Source organism: Etheostoma cragini, chromosome 21 (genome assembly GCF_013103735.1).
Source record: "Etheostoma cragini isolate CJK2018 chromosome 21, CSU_Ecrag_1.0, whole genome shotgun sequence".
Lineage (NCBI taxonomy): Eukaryota > Metazoa > Chordata > Actinopteri > Perciformes > Percidae > Etheostoma > Etheostoma cragini.
Window position 1 is genome coordinate 11,834,522 of NC_048427.1, and position 23,406 is coordinate 11,857,927.

Genomic DNA, 23,406 nt, shown 5'->3' on the forward strand with positions numbered 1-23,406 from the left:
TTATTAAAGTTAATTCTGAAGTTCTGAGTTGGCCCTATTGCAAATCAAATCAAATCAAATAAGATTTAAGTTTCTGTAATATAGCTACTGGTCAGTAATCCTGGATCAGAAAGTCTGTTCCGATATAAGAAAGCTATTTGAAAATTTTCATTTCACTAGCAGCAGTCATTCTGCATCAACTTAAAAGAAGCATGGAGGACAGTGACATGGAGAGTAGAAAATACTGAAATAGACACCACTCACCTGCGATCATTGTTTTATATTTCTACAATCAATTTATTAAAGGTCCCATATCATGTTTATTTTTAGGTTCATAGTGGATTTGGGTTTTTTTACTAGAAGCTTACATAATTTAAACTAAGTGTTACCAGAGTTTTTAAATCTTCTACATCTGCGTCTCTGCACTGTCCTTGCAGCCGGGGGAATGACTGTAACAGCACTGTAGCAGCACTTTTTACCTATATATAGTATAGTTGTGACATCACACCTGTAAGGAAGTCCTGACGAATCGTTTTAAGACACTGTTTCTGAATAAGGTGTGTGTGCATTTCTTTGTGGATTGAGTGTTTTGATACTCTTACAGTATTTACTGCCTATAGCACCTTGACCCGCTTTGTAACAAAATAATACAATATGGGACCTTTAAGCTAATTTTCAGGTGAGCAAAATATTCATGACAAATCACACTTTCTACAGATGGTAACAATGGAAAAGGACTTAACTACCAACATCTAAGAACTGCATTTAAGCCACTCAAATGCCTTAAGTGAGTTTTTCCATTAATAAATACTAAATGTTAAATATGAACACACTGCAACTCACACAAAAATAGGGTGCGGATGAAAAAAGATTGGAAACCGTATGAGGTAAAATGTACTTAAAACACCCACAGAATGAACCATAATGTGTGTGAGAGTGTGCAATCTGTAACGACACACAAGCACGCACGCACACATTATGAGAACATGCATGATGGCATGAGTACCTAATCAGCACTGCAAACACATTCACATGGAGTGGCTTGTGAATGACATGTTACCTAGTCATCTCTAGGAAATTGAGACGAGTGGAGAGGTCCTCGAGACGACTTATTTGTTTGTGACACTGACTACAGAAAAAGTCCAGCGCCTCCTCCCTGAGGAAGCTCTGAAAGCAGTCAGGGAGAGGAGCAGGTGCACTGGAAAGAGGAAACAGGGAGGAAGAGGAGGAGAAGTGGTGAGTGACGGACAAGAAGGAGTGTCCTGAGGTGGGGCAGGAGAACCTCTGTGGGGGTGCAGGGGGTGTTAGTGAAATCCAAAGGAGAGTTTGAAAGAGTAAAGTGGGAGGGAGTTGTGAAACAGGCTGCAGTGTGGCTGTGATTTGCGTTCTGGCTAGTGTTAAGGAGACAAAACGTTCTCTGAGAAACAATGAGTTCATCTATCTTCAGCGCAGATGAGATTTTCTTTCCCCTGCTGCCAAAACATTCTTCTCTTTCAACTTTGGCATCTTTGCCGCAAGCTCGGAAACCCTACAGAATGGTTACAATGAAGTCAAAAACATCATAACAACTTTGAAATCTCAAGCAAAAGAATGAAACACACATTTGACTATTTCTTTGAGAGTCTGGATCCTCTCCTCGCATCACCTCTGCCGGCTGATTATTGATTCAGAGAGCAAGGCAGATCTGAATTATGTAACCAGCTGGCACAGGTTCCTCCTTATGTAGGCAGAATAATGGCGAGGCAGACCATAAGTGAGTATCGTATGCACTGTTTTGCTGAGCCATTTTCCCCCTGAAGGATGGCTTTGTTAAATAATCTTACAGCGATATGTTTTTGTAGAATCGAAGCAACCCAACCGTGTGTATGTGTACTCAAAATGCTGTGATATTAAGGTAGGTGTGTTTGTGTGCGCGCACGCGTGTAGGCAGCACTGCTACATGCGCCAACAATGAGAATGATTGGCTTGAAACACTGACGCATTCACACTGAGTGGGTGAAGTTTGTGGGATGCAGTATATTATTCTGTATTTTGTTTTTAGCCTAACCACCACACACTTGTGTGCCATGTAATCTTTCACATGCAATTTGTAATTCACGGATTGAGATTTATTATTATTTATGGTTCTCAACTCAATGCACCTGTACTATATGCTTTTGGTGCTGATCCAGTAAAACCAGCTTATTTCAGTATTGTCAATTTGCTACAAAAACTGGGCAGTTAGTTAAGCAAAGCAAGAAAATATCACTCAAGTGGGTTTTAACGCATTATCCAGCTTTTGTTCTCTGATGAAACAGAGGAGGGTTGAAAAAAGATGACTGGGAACAGGCTGCAACACGGGCTTTAAAACAAATGACTGGTGCCATAGAGAGGGGTGTGTATGTGTAGCCCAGAGGCAAAGCTTGTTAGATAATCCTTAAAGGAGAATTCCAGTCAATTATAATACGTAGCTCTGTTGTTTGTAAGTTTGGAGTGCTGTCAGTATCAAGAAAAATGAAAACAATCTGTGCTGCCTATACCTACTAGATTTTTGCAACCGACAGGCTTAAACAGGGCAAGTTTTAAATATGTTTTTAGCCTCTAAACATGTTCAAAATGTCATTACAAGTGCCTACTCATGTGCAGTTATTCCTTCCGAGTGAACACAGCAAATTTGACTGCAGTAAATGTGACAGAAAGTTGTGTTTCAACTAACATGGACTCCACCGGAAACAGGAAATGAACAGAGGTATGAGCACTGGCTGATTTAACACAACTTATTAGCCTTTCTGTCACATCTACGGCAGTCAAATTCGCTGTGTACACTTGAACGGAATAACTGCCCATAGGAAGGCACTTGTAATGACATTTCGAGCATATTTAGAGGCTAAAAACACGTTTAAACCTTGCCCTGTTTCAGCCTGTTGGGTGCATAATTTAGCAGGAAGGTAACACGGTGTAGGCAGCACCGATTGTTTTCATTTTTCTTGCTACTGACAGCACTCCAAATTTACAAACATCAGAGCTACGTATTGACATTGACTGGAATTCTCCTTTAAGGTGTGTGAAATCAGTGGAACAAAACATCCACCTTTTGTCTGTCCCAGAAAGCTTGGCAACAGGTGCCACCCTTACAGTGACGTATAAAACATTTACTCAGACTACTCAGGATGGAGCAAGGGCAAATGAAAGGAGGCACAGTTTTAGAACAGGATTTAGCCCAACAGCCACATTTTCAATAGCTTTTGCAACAGTGAGGGTAAGACTGGTGGAATTAACTTTGTATGCACTTCATTTATCATTGCCCTTCACCAGAAAAGGAGGCAGATAAGAGTTGGTAAGGACGTCTCCAGATAGCTCTTATCAACATTTGACCTCAGTGTCTTTGTTGAAAGAGACATTTTCTTCAAGAACATAAACAGGGTCATTTAATCCTGGACAATACAAAGTCACACCTCTTATCAGGGAGGGTTGATAAAACAAATGTTTGGTGAAAATGATATTAATATCCAGATCAGCTAAATAATCTTCCGGCTGGCTACATTTCAAAATTACTTCATACTAGATTAGAGTTCAACAACAACTCCTCTTTGTCAGAGGAACTGTGGTTTAGCTGTGGGGGGAAGACAAGCTCATACCTGGGAGAAAGCAGTGAAGAGCCATTGATCTGCTCAGGTGGCAGCACTAGAGGGGAGTGGCCCTCCTCCTCGGTCCCCTCCACGCTGCTCTCCAGTAGCAACTCGGAGCTGTTGCTTTCCCCAAAGTCCTCAAAGTGCTCCTCCTCTCCACCGATGACCGTCACCAGAGAGTGGTTATGTAGCTCAGAGTTCAGGGAAAACCTGAAGGGCACATAACAATGGAGTGAGTAAGTGAGTGAGTGAGTGAGTGAGTGAGTGAGTGTGCGCGCGCGCTCACTTGTATATAACAACAGCGTATTCAACTAGCCATTAATAGAGAGAAATGTGTCAGGTTTAGACAGGATAAACATGCGATATCTGGCTGAGCCACATAACCATCCAATTACAAAAGCCAAATCTCAGTCAAACCAATCTTTTGAGTATAGACATGATTTAATACTTGACACTACTATTCTATATCCTAGAGTTTTTGGATAAGATGGTTGTGTGTTAAACCCAAAAACCTGGAATGACTAGAGCCTACTGTAAATCCAGAAGAAGTACAATTAATCTTCCCCCCAGCAAGGGCTGCAATCTGGACAAGTTCGATGATCACTTGTCTTCAAACGTAATCTGTTAATTCACATTAATCCTAAACGTCTGCTTTGGCTGAAACAAACTGTCTTGTGCCGCACAAAACCATGATAGGAACACAAGACATGTGAGAGGTACCTTTGAGTAGTTTAATGTGGGTCAAGATGAGGAGTTGTTCTCATGTTTACAATTGGCGTTTTTTTTTTTACACAACTGAACAATATTCTACTGGGTGGATCTGGTAGTCTTTGCTTTTAATTGTGAAGCTCCAGTAAATAAAGTCTTTTATATTTACAGCTGGCCACTTTCCTGTTGTCCAACGGGATATGTTAGATGTCTTAAGCACACACACAGGACGAGGATGTCCAAATCAGCGGAAAATCTTGCCTCCTCAGCACACAATGACAAAGCCCATTTTCCCTGTTTACAAGACAAACAACATTCATCTGGCCAACTCAAAGCTAAAACATCACTTTAATTCTCAGAGGGAAAACCTAAAGTCCCATGCTGTCACACAAATAATGCATTTGTCAGCTCTAGTCCCTTTTAACCAAGACAACAATTAAGCTTCAGCTGCAGCAATGTCCTGTGCAAATATTAGATAACACAACCAATTTTCGAGTCGCTTACCTTTCTTTACTCAGGCTCTTACTACTTGGCCCCATATTGAGGTCCCTCACACAGAGGGACGGCGAAGAGAGAGAACGCATCTTTAAACGCCCTCCACTGCCCTGGCGTGAAAGCCTTGGAGCAACTGGAGTAAAAACACCGGACAACCAAAGTGGAATTCTGAAGTTTCACAGGTTACACTGATATATAAAAAAACAGGACTCCCCGGTTTGGAGGTAACAAAAGGGTCTGCGTTTGAAAACGCCAAAGTCTGTGGTTCTAACGAGCTGCCAATCAGTGCCACGTGACCGACGTTGCATCGTTTGTGGCACCCAACAGACTTGAGGCTGTACCACAAAGGGTGGACTCCAAGAGGGTTAATCAGATTTGAGGCTAAGCAACAGCCAACAGACAGTCCTGCTCACCGTCCAAGTGCCACATGTGTGTGGGGACACGGGTAGGACAGAGGAGGGTGGGGGAGGCTAATCCTGTTAGATTCTTAATCCCCAGTCCACTGCATATACTCCTAACCTGAATAAGGTTAGATGGGCTAACGCATGGTAAAAGCTCAGTTTAAGTACAGACCTTTTTATTGCATTACTCACAGTCAGTGTTAAATCACTGTAAGTTGCAAATTGTTTTTGACTTGGCAAAGTCTGTAAAGTTGTTTGGGAATGAAAAACATGCCCATATTTTTGATAAAAGCTTATCTACTTTAACAGGGAGGTGAGATGGTGATGAGTCTCAAAATCTTTGGTAAACAGACTGCTGAAATAAGAGAAAATAAAAAGGTCACAGTGTAAGGTTCCCGTCAGCAGTGGATTTAGCAGGGCAATAGTATGAATAAGTGGAGGAGAGAGAATGAGATTTGCCCATGCCACAGAAAGAAAAAAGGGAAAACAACAAAAAAAGAGCTAACTCGACACTTCCTGGAATTCAAGGCTCAATCATGGAATGTGAAGTCCAAAAACATCCCTGTCAGGCAGACCACTCAAAGCCGTCATCCAGCCGGACAGACGGGTCACAGCGTCAGCAGATAGGGCCTCACTTCTCTGCACTTCCTTCCTTGTGTTTGCCCCAAATTACAACAAGAACATTAGTGTAAACACATATAGACCTCATCTGCAGCCAGCAGCTGTAATTACCAATAAGAGAGAATGAATCAAATTCAAATCAAGATAAAGATCTCTTACTTGTCTGATGCAAATAATGGATCATCGCAACAGAGACCTTTCTGGTCCACAGTGACTCACTACCATGCTTATTAAATGTAGTACACTGTGCTGCTACTTTATCTTCTATGGTAGTTTTAACTGGAGGTTACTTTTCCCAAAAGAGTCAATAATAAAAGGTATAATAATGCCAACTCTTTCTGCTTAAGACAAATCTATTTGAAAATGGCAGTGTCAGAAAGTGTCAGTATGAGAAACTGTCCAATTCTTGCAAGGGTTACCCTTTAAAAATATCTCACTCTGTGATCATGAACAGCATAAGCCATTAACTGAGAACTCAGAGGGGATCTCAGTCTCAGGAACAAATAATGATCCACTCAGACTTCGGTAAAGAATGGCGGAAGGGCTTTTCTGTACTCAAGGTCTTTGGCGCTAACTCTGTGCACAAGAATGTGTACATGAGTAGCTGTATTTACCTGGAAGAAAAGAAAACCAAACACAGAAGAAGAGTAAGAGACTTTATGTTTGACTGACTCTCTACCCACTGGTGTATCTAGAGGAATTTAAGGTTAATAAAGTGGTGGCTGTCTAAGGCCTCTGTTTAATCTGCCTGTCTGGTGACCTAAATAGTACCCAAGTGATCCAGCGTTCGGCGGGAAAGACTCGCAAACCATGTGATCTCTGTGAAAGTTTAGTACATGGGCAACTCCAGGGCTAACCCTTACCTGGAGATGTGATCCTTCAGTGTGACAGCACACAGCAGAGGATATAAATATGTATCCAGGAAATATCAGCACATTGGCCAAAATTGAAACTGTGCATATGGCTGAAGGCAAAATGTATACAGACCTATTTCCACTATCTTCAGGGTCGTGCAGTGTGGCCTCAATGCCACTGTCCGTCTCCACGTCTTCATGCATCTCGGGGGGTACGAGGGCCCCCGTGTCCTCATCAGTGAAGGTCTCACACTCACTATAAGTACTCTCGGAGCCCAGGTACGCACTGTCCGTCACCTCATTTTGCTGCAGTAACATAAAACAATCATTACATTACATTACATATATATATTTATTAAAAGATCAATACTTGGCGTCTGTGAATCGATACAGTATTGCCACGTAAAATATTGCGATACTCTGCTGTATTATTATTTTCCCCCATCCCTAGTGTATATGCTGTATTTTCTGATTAAAATAGTAACATCATTACAGCTCTGGAAAACTTTTCTCCAGTACAGAAAAACTGCACGTACAAAAAGGTAGAGCTCAGCAATCATTACCATCATCATTTATCATTATGATAAACAAGCCTTTAGAGATTATTCTGGTTGTGGATTTTACAGTAAATAGCATCAGGTGTATTTTTAAAATCAGGATTATTTGTAATTATGCAAAGCAAAACGTAAAGAACACATAGGTTGGTCAAACCGTGTAATTAAAAAAAGCCATATCAAAGCAGGTCTATTTTGAATCTTAAGGTCTAGCCAGTTACAGACGCCAATTATGCAAAACAACCAAACAAATCATCAAGCATTAACAGACTTCAGAGACCGTCTGCTGTGATTCAGATGGCTGCTCCAAGCTAAACCTGCTGCATCAACACCTCTGAGCAACATGTTCAAACTAAATGAGAAAGCGTTGAACATTTGGTATTTGTTGCATGGAAAACACAAAACCCATACACTGATACATGCCAAAAAAAACAACATCTGAAGACATTAGCACATGAGACATTATGAGGTATCAGAGCTGTGAAGCAATAATGAAGGCAAAGACAGGTGAGTCGTGTTGGAAAGCAGAACATACCATTAGAAATGCAGTGGCAGGAGAAGCAGGGCCCAGAGGGCTATCAACCATGCCCAGAACCATTCTCACTGACTGGAAAGCTGGCCTGCCATGAGAGCTAACAACTATCAATGCTTCCTCACCTTCACTCGCAGAGAGAGTGAGAGTACGTTTGAGAAGAGAAAAAAAAAAAGGGAAACACTGAAACACTTCGTTCAGCTCCGCTGGGTGGTCAGAGGGGAGGAGACGGAGACAAAGTCCAAAGAGTAGCAGAAGTCAGCTGTAATGCTCTATCAACCAGCCTTCTACGCGTCAGGCCCGAATTTAAAACACCACTCGATGAGCTGAATAATAACTGTAATCTTTCTTGGCCCCTGGGAGCTTCACTTTCTGGCCCAGTGTGACAGTATAAATCATTAAGCCATGTTCTTCATGTTGCAGACTGCACAGTAAATGAAGGCTATACATCACAACAACCAAAGTCATAACTGTCTGGCTGCGTGCCAATAATAAAACCCACATGCTGTTAAGCTATAACACTACGAAAGGCAGAGAAACATAACTTGTATGACTGTTGACGAGTATTGCTGTGCTTTGGTCTCTATTTAACAATTAAAATGTGGGAGGAAATTGTGAAGGCAACAGCAGAACATATTTAGTAAAAAGGAAAAAACAGGGTGAATGGGGCGTTGCTTTTCTCTTATGCCAGGCCTCAGCTGAACAGCCTCACCTTGCCTGTTTTGAAAGCAAACAGGGTGAGAACAGCACAGCCATTGAGTGTGAGGAACCCTTTTCTGCCAGAAACTGGAGAAAAAAAACAAGGCCATGGACACAGGTGTGGCGTCTACTTCAAACATAAACACAAACTTCCCCAAAACTCTGCTTCTGGGTTCCAGTAAACAGCAAAGACACTTAATAAATCACTGGCTCTTACACATTGTTAGTGGCCATTTTCAGTTCCGTTTGTAATATGTAAAACAAAACATAAGGAGCAATAAAAAAATGACAATATGTAACCAAAAATTGTAACAATTAGACCTCAAGTACAAACCTAACCTTGACAGACGCATCAGTCAGGAACTATTAGAAAACAGAGGAGAAGAAGATCTATTTCTCAGTTTACTATTTTTGGGCAATTTAATATGTGGTTCATTTAACTTTCACTGTACCTTCAATAATCTTAATTTTAGCCTCAATTTGGTGGTTTTCCATTATAAGATATGAAGGATCTCTTTTTTCAGTGACTATCAACTTTCATCATGGCCTTCACTGTGAGCAGTCATTAAATCCAATCAAACTGTACAATACATCACATGACGTTATTGTCTCTTGTATTAGATCTACTAGCCTTAAGAAAAATCCACAATGTCTGTTCTACCAAAGTATTTCAGAAAAAGCCTGCTTTTATTATAAAATGATCAACTCACAAAGCCCTAAAAAAGGAATGGAATTGAGAGAACCCATTCACACTCAACTGTGGCCCAAGAGCCTGCACTTCTAGACCAAACCAATGGAGGGAGCTGTACAGACATACAGCCACTAAAACAACAGTTTGACTGCAATGCTCGAAGAGCACACAATAGAAGCAACAATTTTGCGAAGGCCGGCAACAACGATGGTTAAATATACAAGTTCGGTGCACAGGGGGAGACAGGAATTCCAGATATGCTAACCACAACTGTCAAAACACACACATGTAAAAACTCAGGCACATTCCAGCTAATTCAATATTTGTCAAAGACAACTCAAAGGCCTACCCTGCCAGATGATATTTAGTGTCAGCCAAACCAGGGTGTTCAGTTTGTGGAACATTCACAGAGTGGTAATGATAGCTCTGCAAGCCACTCAGTGAATTACAGTGGGAAGAGTGAGAGTGCACATGGAGTTCAACCTGTAACCTTCACACTGTGCTGCTGTGTGCACCAATGGAACGCAAACAACTAGAGAGAGGCTAAGCCTCTTGTGCGGTGCCTCACCTCATCGTACTCCTCTGGACAGCCCACAGCCCCGTCGCCTGGACTGTAGTTTACATTGTATAGCGGTGGCTCTGGACCTGTAGAGGAGAGAGGAAGAAGGCAGGTTTAATGTGCACAGAGTAAACACATACATTTAAACAGTAAAGGAGCCTCAGCAAACAAAGGACTGGTGTGTATGGTACCGATGCCTGCGTGCAAAACGGCAGCCATTAAGAAGGAAGCTTGTGTGCAGGTTATAGATTTGAGTTAATGGTTTATCAAATGTATCATGAGAGTACTAATAGACTGAAAACCCATTACAGGGATTCATTTTTGTCTCATTTATAAACCACTTTAATAAAAATCAAATACCCAACAGTCAAGATTTTAATGCTTGACAATTCATACGCATTTTACAATATTAAATATGCATTTGCATTGTGAACAAGTGCACCATTACATATTCAGGCGCCTGTAAGCTTTTTTTCGGGAATATGATAACGATGATGAAACAACAATCTTGGATATTAACCTTACTCATGCCCAGCCCACTGGTTAGCAGTATTAAATGTTAATTTAAATGTCTGCCAAACTCATGAAGAAGATCCACTATGTGGCAAAGGCGACATCTGATATACCAACTCTTCCTCTTACTTAAAACGGTTGTGTCTGCTACTGTAGTCCTGTGAATTTCATCTCAGAACAACCAGATACAGTATAATACTAATATAATGTTTGATCTCATTTCATTATCACTTAATGTTTATATGTTCAATAAATAAATTAAAATGTTTGTGTAATTATTTTAATGCCATTTTAAAATTCAAACAAGATCATTCATCACCATGACACAGGGCATTTGTATCTACAGTATTCTATCCCAAAGTAAATTGGATAACTTAAATTTGAACTTTAAATATGATCTAGATAAGGAAAGGACATGTGGTTGCATAAGTATGCAATCAGCACATTTTCGAGTGTGTCCTAGCTGCCCTACTCTGGCATATTTACAGTCAGCAATCTAAGCGCGATGTGACTGTAAACATTATGTAACTTTTACACTTGTATTTCAAGGGCTATAGAATGCCCTGTAATACGTGTATGGGCAAAATACAACAATAAATAAGGATAAGTAGAAAGCCATATCCAATTTTAATGTGTCAATCCAGGCCCCTGTTTAGAGCACCGGCAGACAAGCAATGCAACCTGAGAAAGAGCAACAAGATGGAGCCACTTTAGCTCCTGTATCTAGTAAACAGAGCTGTGAATGGCACCCTACTGACACAATAGAAAACAAACCATTTTCTCAAAAGCTGCCAGGTTTTTGTGCCCCCTGGTTTTATGTAACCCATTTCTCTTCGAGACTCATACAGTAGCATTGCAGGCTGTTTAAGTGAAATGAGTCTGCACCGGATGGGGCTGACTGGGTGCTTGAGCAACACACCTGCACACCTTGGCCTAATGTCAAAATATCAAAAGCACACAACATATATTTTCTAGAACAACTTTTGTTGTTCCAGACATGCAATAGCCACTCTAAGGGCCAAAGCATTTCCATAGCTTGCAGGCCTGTCTTTATTAAAAAGGTACCCCTGCCAGTAACAAGTGGTGCAGAAATGAAATTAAAAAAAGGTGGGGTGGATTGAATTGAAACTAGGTGTTGCCATCTGATTAGAGCAGAGGAGGTGGTAGAGAAAACATGACATGGATCTAACAAAAAGGGTCTACAAAAACTGCATTCCACCTGTACAAGCATAGTGGAATTCTCTCATCGGTGTGTGAGTGACCTGGGAAGTAACGGCTGAGGTCTGATCTTGACACACTAATGGAAAACTATCCGTTTCATTGTCCACTTTGCTGATTACACAGAAAAACAGAGAAGAGAGGCTGGAGAGGCTGGAAAGACAGGACAGTGAGTAACGGGTACATGGAACAATGATCCATGGCCGGATTGTGACCAATGACACCATGATACGTGGGACTACAATTTAAACATGACGGGTGTTCATCTACCTTCTATTCAGCCAATTATTTGAGCGAATATAAAATATAGATACATAAAAGCACAGATTGTGTTTTGTCAATATATTCCAAAACAGGCATGTCTGTGTAATCGCACTTTACAAAACAGGTTTGCAACTAGTGACAAATGAAAAAGAGAAGATAAAAAAAGCCAGGGCAGAGAGAGAGAGAGAGGACAGTAAATAATTTAGGTGAATAGGACTCATCTCTCTACCACTCCCGCTCTGAAACCTTGCCAATAAGCCCATGTGTCTGTGTATCTCATGCTTTCCAGTGCATGCCTTATTAATGACGAGAGTAACCCGAGCTGTGCAACCCAGTAAGCCTTGGGAAAGAGTGCTACCAATCAATAGGCGGGGTGGATTGAGGAAAGCAGGCACTATTGCTGTGACATCACAACCACCTGTGCAGTGTCAATACAACCAGCGTGGGCTGTAACTCTTGTAAATCCATCATGTATACTTCACTCATTGTTACGAGCATTGACAATAATATAATTATTATGAATCAAACTTTTTTTATGTCTGCATCAGTGTCTCCGTTTCCCAACCCGACAGATGGCCGCCCACCAAGAGTTGGGGTCTGTATGAGGTTTCGGTCTGTTTAAAGGAAGTTTTTCCTAGCCACTGACCATGTGATGGCTCTCGGGGGACATTTCTTGGGTCTTTATGAATTATGAAGTGTGGTCTAGACCTACTCTATCTGGAAAGTGTTCTGAGATAAATCATGATATGGTCAGACACGATGAATAAAAGTTAATTGAAAATAATTCAAATTTGGTCAATTCAAGATTTAGATTGGATTTACTGCTGTGGTGACATAACTTTTGGGACAGCCTTATAAATTGTTCCCATTTTTAGGAGGGAAGTAGAGTCCTTACAACTTACAGCAGCTTTATATAAAGTGAAACACGAGGTCAAGAAAGTGGTTAAAGACAGAATAACAGCAGTTTAAGTGTAGGGAGAAGGATCTGGGTCAGTCTTCTGGCTTTCCTTTTTAAAACCCTCACGTCAGCTGAGCGATGGATCGTGAACATACTGTGTTGACAACAATATTTGGCGCCATGGAGAATGCAGAGATGGAGCCAGATGCTGGAGACTAAATGTAGCTGCAAGAATGTGCTGCTGAGTTGTTGTTTATTACACAGCAGAATTAGGTTATCTGCAGGTAAGCCAAAATAAAATAGAAATAGATAAAACATGTTTTTTTCACATCTAGAGTCCTACAGGCAGATTTAAAAAAAAAAAACAGCAGCACTACTTAGAACATGGAGTCCACCATGCACCACAGTTCTTTGATTAGGGATGAAGGTTTTATGTACAATGTCTGCATTTATTAGACAAAAGTGAGCCAAATTCGTCCAAATATTTTTTGGGGGGCAATTGTACAGATCAATTCAAATGTAGAACTCCCCTAGATTCTTACATAACAGATCACAAAATGGAACACTAAATCTAGAAGAGCTTAGAGGAAAACAAATAAAAGGCACGAGCTGGTCTTAAATAGATAATAGTGTTGTTAAAACATGCATGTCATGACTCGCCTCCATTGCTGATTGCAGAGATTCCACGGTGGAAATCTTCAAAGCTGATCACTCCCAGTCCACTGGGATCCAAAAACTTGGTCAGATCCTTCACCTGAAAGATAAAAGTAACACATTGTGAACTTTCTAAACTATAATTCCATCATGGCGACAGAAGAAAGTCACTCTACCATAACCATAATCATTTGTTCTGCCCCTGATGCTTCAAGATGATGTCATAAATAATGTATGGGGATTTTTTTTCGCCAGCACATGCAGAAGAACAAGCCAGTACTTGATCTGTACATACAACTCTTAAAGAACTCGATCTTAGGTCATTTCACTAACCTGATTACTAACTTTGATTACAGCATCAAAAAAAAAAAAATACAAAAGAAAATATCACCCATAAAAACAACTTTTGACCTCCAACAGAAAAAACGCTTCTGCAGACGTCAAGTGTTTCGGACTTTATTGGATTTAGAGAAAAATTGAATTTACCAGGATTTTTAGGTGGGCAAAGGGTACGGACGGCTGTGCGCCTCAGTAACTACAGCACCTCACAGTATAAAAACTAAAAACACAGTTGCACCTTGGATCAACTTTCTTTTTCTTTTTTTTATAGATTGTAAAGTTACTCCTAGTGTAAGTGAAATTAAAGCTACTCTGAGACCTCACCCGTGGAAATGATTTGGCACGTTTACTGCTTACGATCTAGTTCACTGGCTCACAAAAGCTAACCTGGGAATATGCTGCAGAATTATTAGTGGCGCCGAGCAATCAAAATCTATCTGCACAAATAACAGACCAAGTCAAATGTCACCCATCACACAATTACACAAACCCATTATAACTGCATAATTTAAGGCGTGCAGTGCTGACAAAATTAGCTAGACAAGGAGCCTGGGAGTATGTCGGGCGAGGTTTCTGTGGTTTCAGCTCACTTTATTCCTCGAGAAAGTAAGCACACAATGTGAACATGGTCATTTCCCAGAGACTTTCGTTCTCTCCTCTACACATTTTATATCGGTTACACATTATAACAAGTTGATCTGCTTAGCAACGCTGAGTTTTGACTCGGGAGGCTGAGAAGGCTGAAAATCCTAATAAACTGACTCCGACAACCCCCGTGGCTTACGATCAGGGCTCTGTGAATTAAGCCTAGCTGTATTTAAAGAGGGAGAGAGACAGGAGGGGAGTGGTGCTAACTGAGAGGGGGTTCACACAGCAACGTTGACTTTAGCATGTGGATACAAGGGCTCATCCAACTGCCATTTCTGCTGCGCAGAACCTTTATGTGCAGTAGGTTTGCGATCCACTGTAGGCTAAAGAAGAGTTGGTGAAGAAACTGTTTCTTTAAAAGGACTGAACTTGTAAAAGGAAATGTGTGGCGGAGGCGTTAGAATATAGCTTTCCCATTTCCCAATGGTGCATCACAGTTCACGAAAATGTAGTTTGTTCCATGAGGAAGCTGTTCAGAAACACCTCTGCTGGGTGAGGTGAGAAAACTAAGGTTTAATTGGGAAATGAGCGTCCATGGTCCCAATGACATTTTTACATTACAAGTTTAATAAGCAGTGAAGGATTAGGCCTGGTTATTGCATCTGCAGTAAGAGACCAGGGCAGTATACTATATCAACATAGGACTGAACAGACTGGAGAAACCACTTTAAGATCCAACGCAACCAGAGCATTGTAAACCTACTATAACGTGGAAGCCTCCATGGCCTACAAGAGTTGTTAAGCATGGCCTGTAGAGCAGTGCCAGGCCCCTTTAGGAATTGTGAGCGGAGCCTTTTGGCTATTCGTAGGTCTGACCTAAAAACTAGAGGTGAATGTGATTTCAGCAGAGTTGTGATTTGGCCCCAAGACCCTGGAAGAGCCTCTCTACAGCCGTTAAACTGGCCCCATTTTTTTCTTAACCCTTGTGTTTTTTTCACTTTCGGGACCCTCTTGTATCCTTCGGTTCAAACTGACCCGTGACTTATTTGGGGTTTTAACAATCTATATTGGCTTTATCTCAAATTCAAACAATTGACATAACATGTATGTACAAGTATTAATCAGCGTCTACTAGCACACAAATAAAAAAGGAAGTGTGATTCATTTTTTTGTCATAAGGTTCTGATTCATGTTAAACATCCACTATGGAAAAAAACATAACTGGTGGTCATATCTAGAATAATTTTCTAAATTGAGTCAGGAATACATGTTTATCAATGAAAATAAGGTAAGGCCACTGATTTTCAGCTAGAAAAAAAAATTTACTTGTACCATTTTTCTTCTTGTAAAAATTTGAAATACCATACAAGGGTAAATTTTTTTTGGAATCACTGTTTATTGGATTATTAATTTATGTTTGACCAGCATCTATTGCTGTCTTGCCTTCAGTGTTGTAGTACTCAAGATCAGTCTTGGTCTCAAGACCGCTGTTTGAAGGTCTTGTCTCGGTCGCAGATAAAGAGGACCCAGGATTTTAATTCAAAACCGCAACTGCCTTTTGATTATTTTAGTCAAGGCGTTGCTAATTATACACTTATTGCAATTAAAGAGGTGACTGAAGAAGAATCTTTAATTAGTTTACTGTGGGTTTTCTGTTTTTTTATGGAAATGTGGATCTTTCAGATTCCTTTGAGAAGGCCCTATGGTTAGCATTTTGCACATCTTATCATGGCACGCAGTGTGGGACTTGCACTGGTCTTGTCTTGGTCTTCATACACTGGTCTTGGTGATGACTTGGTCCCTGTTCAGACGGTCTTGACTACAACAATGCTTGCTATCCTAATGTGCTATATAAATACAGAGTTTACTGGCATAAAGTTTAGGCATTCACGATTTTTTTTTAAATGACTTTTAAAAACAAATAATATATAACGGGACTTGGATATAATATATTCATACACTTATTTCTTAGTTCCTTTGTCTTTTGTTGTTTTTAAACATGTTGCCTAACACAGTATTATCATGAATAATGTAATATGTAATAGCCTAATTTGCATTGATGCACCTAATATAATATATAACGAGCACAGCACTGAGAGACAGCAGTAAGGCAGATAAAAACTAAAACTTGAAGGCAACTCTGTCTGCTTAGTGAAGCAGTGAAGACACCGTGGTTTTTCTCTTTCCTCTATTTGTGTCTAATCAGTGCCGGGGCACGCCTGACCGCCTCCACACAGACCACTGTTGTGCATAACCCCATGGAGAAGAATATCCTTTGGTGAGTCTTTCCTGGAGGGGATTTCACAATAGTTCCTCAACAAAACTCTGATAACCATGATCATAAGCCTAGTGGGTTGGCAAACGATGATGTAGAAGAGAAAAGAATTATCAAACAAAAAGTGAACTCAAGAGAGGGGACTTTTCAGGGCATGGGACATTCCATTGTGGATTAGAGGGGCAGCGGGTGAGGGGAGAGAGGCTGGCCAAAGTGGGGTTGGGAATGTCAACTGACAAGAGAGACCTTACCACAATGTAGTTCAGTATGGCTTTTGTGCAGAATTAGGGTCAAAACCAGTGAAGGAAACAAGTTAGTGGTGGTTGGAAAAAGCTTTTCAATAAGAACATGAACATGCCTGTGGTACGTTTCCCATTTGAGGACAATTCGTTTCTTTTGGGGTATTCCAAAAGGTAAATGTAGAATAATACACACTAACAGCAGGTCATTAATTGTTCATGTTCTTAACAGTCAAGATATAACACTAAACTACAGTAAACCAGATAAAAGCTTCTAATCAACCTTCTAGATGTCTGCGGCTGCACTGCGTTTAAACGTTGATATACAATAGACTATACATAAATTGAGCTTTAAGATTCTACATTACATGATGCTCATATTAAAACCACAAACAATGTGGTAAGGAGATGTTTTGAAGTTACATATTATATCCTGGTATAATTCTGGAGGAAACATTTGCATGCTTAGCATTCAAGCACTAGCCGAACACGCATGCAAATACCTAATAAATACCTTCCTGTGTCTGACGGGCCGGTGGGGGATATTTGCAAAGTGGTACACAGTAATATACACGCAAGGCCGGCTCTTAGCCCTCAGCTTAACTATGACAGTATACATACTAAATCTTTGAAGTACGCCGGTTGCATATAGGCTCAGCAAAAAACAATGAATCAGATTAGTTATCACATTACACATAAATTCTGCTAAAAATACCTCCTTATGACAGCCTGAGCCCTCAACACCACGTACACTTGACTAGCTTACAATGTAAATGTAAATGTATGATGTCCTTATGAATTAGTAGGACCTGTTGCCCTGGGGTTTTCTAAACCACACTGCTAAAATACTGTTTACCACCATGGTAAGCCACTCAGGAGTGGAAGTTATTCAAACCACTTCTATCTCCAGGTGACTGGAACACTTGGGCATATCAGGGATATGCTTATTTAAATATGAAAAGCACACATGTATTGCAAACTGATATGAAAAAGACTGGACCATTTGCTACCTCAGCATGAAACAAATCAGTACTCCGGCTTCAAATGCATGTCAACCTCGTTAGATCAGACAGGACTTTCCCACTGGTCCTTGAGTTCAGCTAATGAATGCCAAACCTTTTTGAAAGGTTACATACATTATATAACATTCCACAAATTCTGAAGATAAGTCTGTCTGCCGCTAGCTTACTTATAGTAAATGAAAAAGACAAACAGGCCAAAGCCTCCGTCTCTCTCTGATCACGAAAGGACAGAAATCTGAGAGGAGGTTCCTGTAAGGGCACAAATTAGCTCTTGCAAACCAGATATCCAATTGCGAAACACAAAGACACATAAGAAATCAATCTGCACAATCTGCTGGCCCAAATGAAGGCTGAAGGCTCCTCCGGCTGACGGCGGCACGGAACACATCGAATAGACTCGAAGTCACGGACCTCGCCAGACAGTTGATAATCAGGTTTGTGTGTCAGCGCCTTAAGAAACAAAGATCCAAATGGAAACATCTGGAATAGTCAGGAGGTGCAGCAGGAGAGCTCAACTAGAAACCAAACCGTTTGGAATAACAGTTAAATGGATCACACCCATGAAATAAAATCAACTGACAGTGTCAATTAAATCTCTCACATTTAGCCTTTTCTAGCAAAACGGGTTGAATCGATTTACATAAAACTATCATCACAAAAGCTCCACTTTTGTCCCTCAAAACAAGGTCACGGGCAGCTGGTGGATAGCACCCAAAACCATGGAGTCCCTCTGACTCAGGAAAATACATTTTACTCCTAATCCTTCACAATTCCCCGCCTGCGGAGCCATAGATACCTACAGCTAGACATGGGACAGTTTAGGGGCAAAAGAGGCACTTTGAACCGGGAGAGAAGGGATTAAAACGAATTAGTGAGTCAGCGTCACACTCTGTGTTTGGAGTACCAACAAGTACCTATTCTCACCCAAAGGCCTTGTTTAAAGTTCATCAAAAAGAGTTTAAACTAAGATGGTTGATATACTCTAAATTAAATGTGTGGCCTGAATCAGACCTGTATCTAAAAATCAACATTTAAAAACAAGACACACTTTAGAGTGGATTACAAATACTGGAAGGGACATTAGATTATTCCAATTGCTTTATGAAGAAATAGAGACCAAAAATGGATTTACAAGTTAACTCATACATGCTCAGCAGGGCACACTTGACAGTTATGTTAACTGGTTGGGTTACATCATCGTTTGCATCCACCCTTTTGCTGTTATTTGCAAACGGTGGGTTCACTTGCTGAAGCTCAGTCTGATTCTTGTAAAAACATTTAGACAGGCATACAGACTTGCATGACGGACAGGAAAAGAAACTAAAGTCAATTTGACTCTGGAGTGTGCGAGGCCTGTGTCAAATGTTTATACTTTGAATTTAACTTTTAGTTAAAAGACAAGACCAGCACCTGAGCCTACCATAGTACAGTTTAGTCAATGGCTTTACACATGGGAAAAAGCAATATGAAAACCAAATGCACTGATGAGAAGCAACTAGGCTCTCTTCCCTTCTACTGCTCATTAAAAGAGAAATGCTGATTCACTATCAATTAGAATTTAAATATATTTAAGTCATTATGTGCAATGTTAGATTAAAAAAATATATTCACATGGTTGGAAAAAGGCAGGGAAATTACAACCTTTTGAGGGCACTTACTGTATGTGGAAATTTAATGAATTGAATCAAGAAAAAAATGGCCTAAACTGATACAAATATTTAATTTTTCTTCAAAACCTGGGACGCAATTGTTGCCCTCAGTCAGGTTATTTTTGGGGAATTATGAGGGTTCTTGGTGCATTTCGGCCCTTTGCCCCCCCCCCCCCCTTCATTTCTGACACGGATAATGTGACACCTTGTAATTTAGTAGGATTCATTTTTTAGAGTTGTTCCTTTGTCTCGTGACTCGCAAGTAACTGAGAAACTATTTCCAAAAAAGGGCCATATTAAACAAAAGAGTGTCATGGGTGGAGTGAGGCGCATCAACAGCCATTTCTAAACCACAGGATAATTATGCAAATGTAACAAAGAGTGTTTGTCATCTGACATATGGAGGAGTTCCGGGCCGGACAGAATTCATTACAGCCAAAACACTTGACAGATTTATCTGGATAATCCAAATCCGGGGTTTTGAACACTTACTAAATATAGATGACTAACTAATCCTGGCATGGTTATAATAATGTGCTGCGGTATTAGTAAATGTATTACTGCTTTGTAGAAAACACAGCAGCACCACAGCAGGGGTGGTGTTACCACTGCTCCACAGTATGTCAGGGCAACATAAACCTAATGTTATTTATTCAAACTCACAATCAAGCTTCAGTTTTGGAGAAAAAAAAGTGTATAAATTGTTCCACATTTACCTCTAACTATAGCGAGTTGCAAATAAATGTAGATGTTAAACAACTTGAAATACTGATAGCAAAGTGACATCAGCCAGATGGGTTTAGCTGATTGAGTTAAGCAGGCTTTTTGCAGGAAGCTCTCTGCGGTTTAGCAGAAAATCAATCATAAATCATTTACGTATATGGAGCTTTATATTGTCTTACACAGAACTTCACTCAGCATTCAACACCCAGTAGCTGCAAGCTCCAAACTTGGACATCAACAGAAAAATGAGCCATCTCACCTGATCAGCCCCATAGGCAGCAGCAAACTCCATAAACTCCTCAATTCGAACAAATCCATCTCCATCTTGGTCTAAAGCATCGAACACAGCTTTTAGAGGGGAGACGTCTTCCTCCCTTATATTCTCAGCTGAAACCATCGGCAGTGAGTCATCTGCCACCATATTGGAGAGAGAAAGCGTCTCCACAGTTTGCTCACTAGTCCAAGTAGACTCAGGAGAAGAAGTGTGCAAATCCTGGACTGAAAAATCAAAAGAAGACACTTCATGACAATCTGATCCTTCGAGCTGGTTACTGTCTGTCAACTTCTCCTCTTCACTCGACTCAGTTGTTGGAGCAGGAACACTTTCATTCTGTACACCCTCCTGTGGTTTCAAGTCCCACGTTTCCCCGTCATGGACCTGGTCAACAGTCAAACACAGATCCAAAGCCATTGCCTCATTCCCCTGATTTTTGGCTTCAGAACAAATATCGTCTTCCATTAAATCCTTAGACTCATTTTCCACAGAGCCACTCTCACTGGTGAAATCACCCGGGTTGAAGGCATCTTCACCCAGAGGCACTGTCAGTGATGAAGGTTCAGCTGACAACCCCAGAACAAATGAGTCATTCTCACCTTGGTCTGAAGTCACATCTCTATTTACAGTAGCTCCTGCATGTTCCACCTCCGACTCCTCGGTTGATAAATCCAATGGTGGAGCTGTGCAGGTAACAGAGGGGGGACTGGCAGGGCACAGGCTCAGACTACTGTCACAATCTGGAACATCTAAATCCAACAAAGGCACAGATCCTGCAAAGCACTCCAGAGGTCTGCTGACGTGGTTATGCCGGAGGCAGTTCTCAGGTAAACCATGCACGGCAGTGCTCCAGTTTACGGGCAGAACAGTCACTTGATCAGTTAATAAACCTTTGTCTCTGGTCTCGGGTGACAAAGTCTCCCAGCTCGGCGTGGGAGGGAGACCCGCCTGCTCCTCTTGCGACAGGCCTACCAGCTCCTCACTGACACCCTGTGGGTTCAACTCACCTGAAGCCTCTAGAGGGAGGCAAGAGAGGAGATCCACCAACAAAAATGGATCCCTTGTGTCGGTCTCAGAATTTCTCTCGGAAATGTTCGACGGAAAGACCGGTACATTGAGACTTATTAGCTCAGCCTGACTATTGAAGGCATCTGGGCTCTCAGGAGAGGCATCCTGCATCAGACTCAGTTCCTCATGGGCAGAGTTATTCCCAATCCCATCAGTGAGTTTGGGAGAAAATAGCCATGACAAAGTGCAGTCACTAAGTTCATCAGGTCCCTCAGTTTTTTCTGTGAAGGACAATTCCTCTATATGACTACTATGTAGCGAGGCTTGGGAAATATTGGACTGATCGCCCTCAAACAGTAAATCTCCACGCGGAAAAACTGAGATATTTATGAGGTTGTCCAACTTTACTGGCTTGTCCTGGTAAATGTTTTTTTCTACACTATGCTGGGCAGATTGATCCTGGTCGCCACTTCTGAAATCCAAACCTATCTGGTCCCCCTTGTTTAGAACGAGCACACCTCCATTGTCTGAATCCAATGTGTGAAATCCGAGAGGAAATGGCTGTTCTGGCTCCCACTGTGTGTGCCCCAAAGGGCCAGACAGAACTGTCGGTTCCATTTATATTGGCTGTTCCACTTTACAAACTTCAGAAAGCTGCTGTATTATCTCACTGCTGTCGTCGAGATCATGTTTTTTTATCTTAAATGCCATGTTTTTTTTGTTTGTTTTTTAAAATGGCAATACACGTCTCCAACAATGACATCTTGAAATTAATGTGTGGGATTCTTACAAGCATGGTCTACGTCTGACATTTAAAATACAGGCCGGTATTGTGATTTTATAAATAACAGTATAACTTAGTTAGCTAGCTAGGTGTAGTTTTAAGAAGAAAGTTGGGTAGGTTTAGAAACAATGTCAGTCAGGCAACGGATTAACACATTTGCTGTTTTAACTTCACTAACGTCAGTTGCCATCCACATCTTGACAACAATGTTAGCTAAATTCGAAAGGCATACTCTCTCCCTGATGTGTTTTGACCTACTATGTGTCTTTCTGTCATGGCAGGTCCACTCCCGGTTGTTGCCAAATGTTTGCGCTGCATCACATCCAACGTTAACATGCTTCGCTTCCGCCTGGAAACTGGTGAATCACTTCAATAAAGTCTCAGAAATTAAGTATCAGCATCTCTCCTCGTGAGCCAATTGGAAACGAAAAAAAAACCCCGCTTGATTAAATCAACAGTGTTTGTCAACATTAGCTTTCTTAGCCGATTATACAATGTTATACATCGCAAGCTTCTTTTCTGAGGAGCCACAGTGCAGCGAGGAAACGGTGTGACCAGTGCTACTCAAACCTATACAGCCTATGCTCAAACCTAACCCGACCTACAGCGTTCAACCTTTCAAGGCGGTTTACTAAATATAACACCCCGTCAAACCTTCCAATTAATTTATGCTAGCAACTAACGTTAGCTCCTCCTTCGAGCATCCCACGTCTTTCGTTCCATTGGCCAGAGAAGCTGCTAACTGACTAGCTAACCCAATTAGCCTATTAGCTAGCTAACACGCCAAACAGTCCAGCTTCTACCTCTCCTAATATAATTAAACCAAATGGTAGTTTATGTATTCCACTGTTTAAGAGGTAACTACGGAAACGGTCGCCTCTGCGATAGTTCAAGAGTATGTCTTCATTTCGATGCCGTTTTCCAGCGGCAATCCACCTGTGTCAGTCACAAGACAGGCCAGACGAGTGACGACACGAAACCGTCCATTCCTCCTTAAATTCTTCTGTTATCTTAGTCTCAAAAACACATCAGTCACAGCGTCCCTCGTCGAAGCCAATAATAGAACAAAAAGGGGGTAAAATGAGACCAAAATACTCCATCATTTGGCAATCAGTCCACCGATGTTGATCACAGTCACACACCGAAAGCTCTCGCATCAGCATCAGCAGAGTCCCATCCTCCTCCTCCAGCCGCATACACACCACTGACGTTTCACGCAAGCGTACAAAACGCCCCGCAGTATCTGGCTTCATAGCA

General features: G+C 41.1%; 1 protein-coding gene across 5 annotated transcripts in view; it reads right to left on the reverse strand.

The window, feature by feature from the left end:
• The window catches only part of rab11fip3 (RAB11 family interacting protein 3 (class II)), a 30,076-nt gene extending 6,724 nt beyond the window's left edge, over positions 1 to 23,352 (reverse strand). For 2 of the 5 annotated variants that reach the window (XM_034861410.1, XM_034861409.1), the window contains exons 1-5: positions 20,343 to 23,352; positions 13,255 to 13,348; positions 9,711 to 9,787; positions 6,800 to 6,972; positions 3,597 to 3,797 (exon numbers count right to left, since the gene is read on the reverse strand). In XM_034861410.1, coding sequence (XP_034717301.1) covers positions 3,597 to 3,797; positions 6,800 to 6,972; positions 9,711 to 9,787; positions 13,255 to 13,348; positions 20,343 to 21,983 — 2,186 coding nt within the window. In that variant the 5' untranslated portion in view covers positions 21,984 to 23,352. Of the gene's footprint in view, positions 1 to 1,039; positions 1,178 to 3,596; positions 3,798 to 6,799; positions 6,973 to 7,755; positions 7,911 to 9,710; positions 9,788 to 13,254; positions 13,349 to 20,342 lie in introns of those variants that run through there. The other 3 variants (XM_034861407.1, XM_034861411.1, XM_034861412.1) reach the window with 3 other exon arrangements.
• Positions 23,353 to 23,406: the final 54 nt, after the last annotated feature.